The following is a 4,255-nucleotide window of genomic DNA, read 5'->3' as shown; positions in this document are numbered from 1 at the left end:
GGAGAGAAAATGTTTTGAGAATGATGTACAAATGCGCTTTACACAATTGATGTGTGTATGGATTGCCATAACAGTTGTATGTGCCCCTAATAAAATGTTTAAAAAAAAAAAAAGTTTTCCCCAAAATGCCATAGAATATAAGATTTGTGGCATATAGAAATGTCTTGGAAGAAAGAAACATTAATATATTCTGCAAGGTCAACCTGGGTAGTTCTGAATAATTTCTTTTATTGGGATAACACTTCTTTCTGAATATTGAATATAATGCATGTCAATCACCATGACATATAATTAGACATGTCATGAAAAGAGCAACAAAAGTAAAGCATGTTTCTGTTATGACAGCATTTTATAAACAGTGACATATAAGTAAAAAGATGACATGTTATACTTTATTAACAAAGGAAACTGAAATATTACACAGTTTATTGGTATGAATACAGGTTTATATACTTAATGTAAATTTTCTTGACAATGAAAAAAAAAAAAGAAATGGGATGGGAGGACTCTTACAGAATACTGCCTTAGCTTACAACTTTAAAATTTTTAATTGATACCACTTTCCTTAAGTTTTATACTATCACTCTGAGGTCGGGAGGGAATCTGTAGTTTTACCCCATTCTATAAAACAAAACTGAATCCAACAGGATTAAATTAAATATACACAGTATCTAGGCTAAGAATTATTTACTTTCATTCTGTTTTTATCAGGTTTTAAGTAAAGCTAAAGTAATTCCATATATTGTGATTGATGCAAATGCTTAAAATTGGTTGATTCTAATTACAAGTAGGTTCTGTTTGGTCAAGTAGAACCACATTTCAAACACAGACACCTGAGTGTGAAATTATAAGAATCTTGCTCTAGTTAGCTTTTAGTTACATTTTCTCTTCATTGGCAGGTTTCTCTTTGCCCTGAAAACTGGACCATAAATGCTACTGTGTTTGGCAGTGGGTTTTTCGGTTTTAGTGTCATGCTTTTTACTCATAAACTTTGAAAGATCCACTTTGGTAAATATTCAAATGCTTCATCTCCATCTGTTCTCATTCTTAATAGTTACTCCTTTCTCAGTTAATTGCATCTCTGTCCTTCAGATTGCTTTGGCCCCAAATTGCTGAATCAGCCTTAGCCTCTCTCTCCACATTCATCTCATCAGGGCATCCTTTTGGCCCTATCTTTTGACTGTATCCACCTCCCTTGTTCCTATAGAACTGCTCCATTGGCTTTTCTTGGCTGTAATCTTTATGGAAGCAGTTCACCAGGTCTTTCTTTTGTGAAATACTGCTTTGTTTGCACTCTTAGCACTTATCCCAAACATCATCTCTATCTTAATTAATTTATTTATTTTATTGTCTGGTTCTTCTGACTGAGTGGAAGTTCCATAAGGCCAGGGGATTTTTGTTGTTTTGGTTGTATTTGCTACTGTATCCCTAGCAATTAGAAGAATATTTGTATCATATTAGGTATTTTGTAAGTATTTATTAAAGGAGTCCTGGTCGCATAGTGCTTACATGTTGGGCTACTAACTGAAAAGTCAGTACTTTGAAAACCACCAGCTGCTCTGTAGGAGCACGAGTAGGCTTTCTACTCTGTGAAGATTTACAGTCTCCAAAACCCACAGGGGCACTTCTGCTCTGCCCTATAGGTTCCTGTGGATAAGAATTGACTTGATGGCAGCAAGTTTGGTTTGGAAGTACTTATTTAATATATATGTAAATTTTTTTAGTAATTTTCCAGGCAGCATTAGGAATTCAGTATCATTATTCTTTGTGTACAGATTAGACATTGAGTCTCAGAGAGTTTCATTTTGTGATGAGAAGACTTGACCCCAGATCTCTCTTGCCTTGTAGCTCAACTACTGAATGCATCAGTTCCCTCTTTGCAATGCTAGGTGTGTCAAGTTAACACCAGCGTACTGGCACGACAAGATAAAAGAAGTCACCCAGTGCGTACATCTGTTTGTGCTGTTCTCCCTCATCACTACCTGATTAGGAAAACAGACTGTGTTGGAGAGAGTTGCTAAACTGCTTCCTTAAACCAAATATGCTTTGGCGTAGTATGAACGTTCTGAGATACTCAACTTCTCTTGATTGAAAAAAAAAGGGTGTAATTTCTTATGAAACGAAAAACATCTGAATCAAATGAAGTTGAAGTCAAAAGAACGCTTTGATTAAGATGGTTCAGGTATTCCAGGCCTATGGATTCATTGTGGCAGTGGCAATCTGTGTTCCATTTTCTGCCAGTAATTATTCTTAGTTCAATGGAGTCATAGATTTTCAAAAATTACCAAGCTACTTGAAGTCAAATAGGAAACTGATGAGGATAGAGGTCACACTTTCAGATGATGTTCCCAGCTTGTGATGCGCATGACTCATACTTTGTAAGTTCTCACAGCTGCTTTAAACTTGCACACTCCAGGATGTGTGTGCGTTTTGTTGGCATTTTCCAACACCTGCTCGATTGGTGATTTGTATTCAAAAGAAATGATTGAGTTGACAGTGACCTCCACTCACCAAGAAGAACTGATATCCTTAGAACATGGAATGAAAAATATGAATCCTAGATCTGTCCCAGGACTTTTGGTTGTTTGGCTATTGTTTGGGTCCACCAAACTCTCTGAAATTAGATATTGCCACCCGCCTACCCCTGCATGCCTCCAACAAACACACACAAAAGGGTAGATGTTGTTTGAGAGGTGATGAAATTTCAAGTAAAAATTGAGTTGTACCCCTTGACGTCAGTGGCTCTCCAATGATAGTTATCAAGCTCCTGTACTACTTTGAAGCTGTAGCCAACTCGATAAATTCTGGATCAACTCCAAGCTAAGAATTCGCATTTCCATCTCTGATGTACTGAATTAGAATCTTGATCTTATTAAAACGTAGAATCTGCTTCAGTATATCTAGGGTAGAAATTCAAATTCTAGCAAGGTGTCACACTTAAATATACCTGGAAGCCCTGCTTTCAAGAAACACAAGCTCCAAATTCTTTTTTGTCATTAGTGGGCAAAACTGGAATTTCTTCTCAGCTCTTTAAACTCCTTGTTATTGCTCTTGGATAGGTACTTTGGCTTCTTCTTAAGGCATGCTAATTACCAGAAAGGTAGCACAATTTTTTTCCCTCCACCATTTTTCCCATCCCACCATGATCAACTTAACTGCCGTTTTTTAGTGTTGTTGAATTATATCACTAACATTCGTGAAATTAAAGTTATTCTGTTTCTCTTAGGGAAAGACAGAGTTTTCAATACCCCACTGTGTGAACAAGGAATTGTTGGGTTTGGAATTGGAATCGCAGTTACTGGTGCTACTGCCATTGCAGAAATTCAGTTCGCAGATTATATTTTCCCTGCGTTTGATCAGGTAAGGACATCACGGATTTTGAATGGACACTTCTAGATGGTTAAGCCCATTAATTCCTGAAAGATTACCTCTGCTCCCTGCCCTGCTACTGAATCTTTGCAATGCTCTGTTACCTTTGAGTTAGTGCCTGGGCATATTTTAAAGAGATTCAGGTTACCTGCCCTTGCTAGTCTTCCTAGGAAATATTTTGTAAACTGAAGTGGCGTAAAATTAAGAAGCAATTCCCACTGATTTATATAGGAAAAAAAATTTCAGTGTTCACCCCTGCCAAATAACGTACTAAATCATATCAAATAATTCATGCAATTTAAAATAAGACTCACATGGGTGGTCACAGACACAGTTTGCAGCTATGACAGCTTTATGCGGAGTTTAGTTTCCAGGGAAGGGTTTGCTAGCCACACTCATTGCTTGGGAAAAGAGAGGCACGTTTGCCTGGCTATCAAAAGATGTAGCGTCTGTGGTCTTAAAGACTTGACATTAAACAAGTGGCCATCTAGCAGAGAAGCAACAAGCCCACATAGAAGAAGCACACTAACCTGTGTGATCATGAGGTGTTGATGGGATCAGGTAAAAGGCATCAGAAAACTCAAACAAACAAACAAAAAACAATAATTGTTGAGAATGAGGTAGGTTGGAGCAGAAACCAAAAACCCTGCTGTAGACAATGCGACATCCCCTAACAGAGGGGTCACAAGGGAGGGATGTGTCAACCAGGGTGTAGTTATAGCACTGATGACACATAATATTCCTTTGTTGTTGTTTTTTTTAACATTTTATTAGGGGCTCATACAACTGTTATGGCAATCCATACACACATCAATTGTGTAAAGCGCATTTGTACATCATTCTCAAAACATTTTCTCTCCACTTAAACCCCCGACATTAGGTCCTC

At 37.4% G+C, this 4,255-nt stretch overlaps 1 protein-coding gene across 1 annotated transcript in view; it reads left to right on the top strand.

Annotated features, from left to right (window-relative positions):
* Positions 1-4,255, top strand: part of LOC101663554 (2-oxoisovalerate dehydrogenase subunit beta, mitochondrial) — a 61,689-nt gene that overhangs the window by 54,259 nt on the left and 3,175 nt on the right. Inside the window, exon 4 of the mRNA XM_004696530.2 lies at positions 3,227-3,360. Within this exon, the coding sequence (XP_004696587.2) occupies positions 3,227-3,360 (134 nt within the window). The remainder of the gene's footprint in view (positions 1-3,226; positions 3,361-4,255) is intronic.

The sequence above is a fragment of the Echinops telfairi genome, unplaced genomic scaffold (assembly GCF_000313985.2).
Source record: "Echinops telfairi isolate 266 unplaced genomic scaffold, ASM31398v2 ScPeMD7_3533;HRSCAF=4204_0, whole genome shotgun sequence".
Taxonomy (NCBI): domain Eukaryota; kingdom Metazoa; phylum Chordata; class Mammalia; order Afrosoricida; family Tenrecidae; genus Echinops; species Echinops telfairi.
This window is presented reverse-complemented; position numbering and strand designations above follow the sequence as displayed.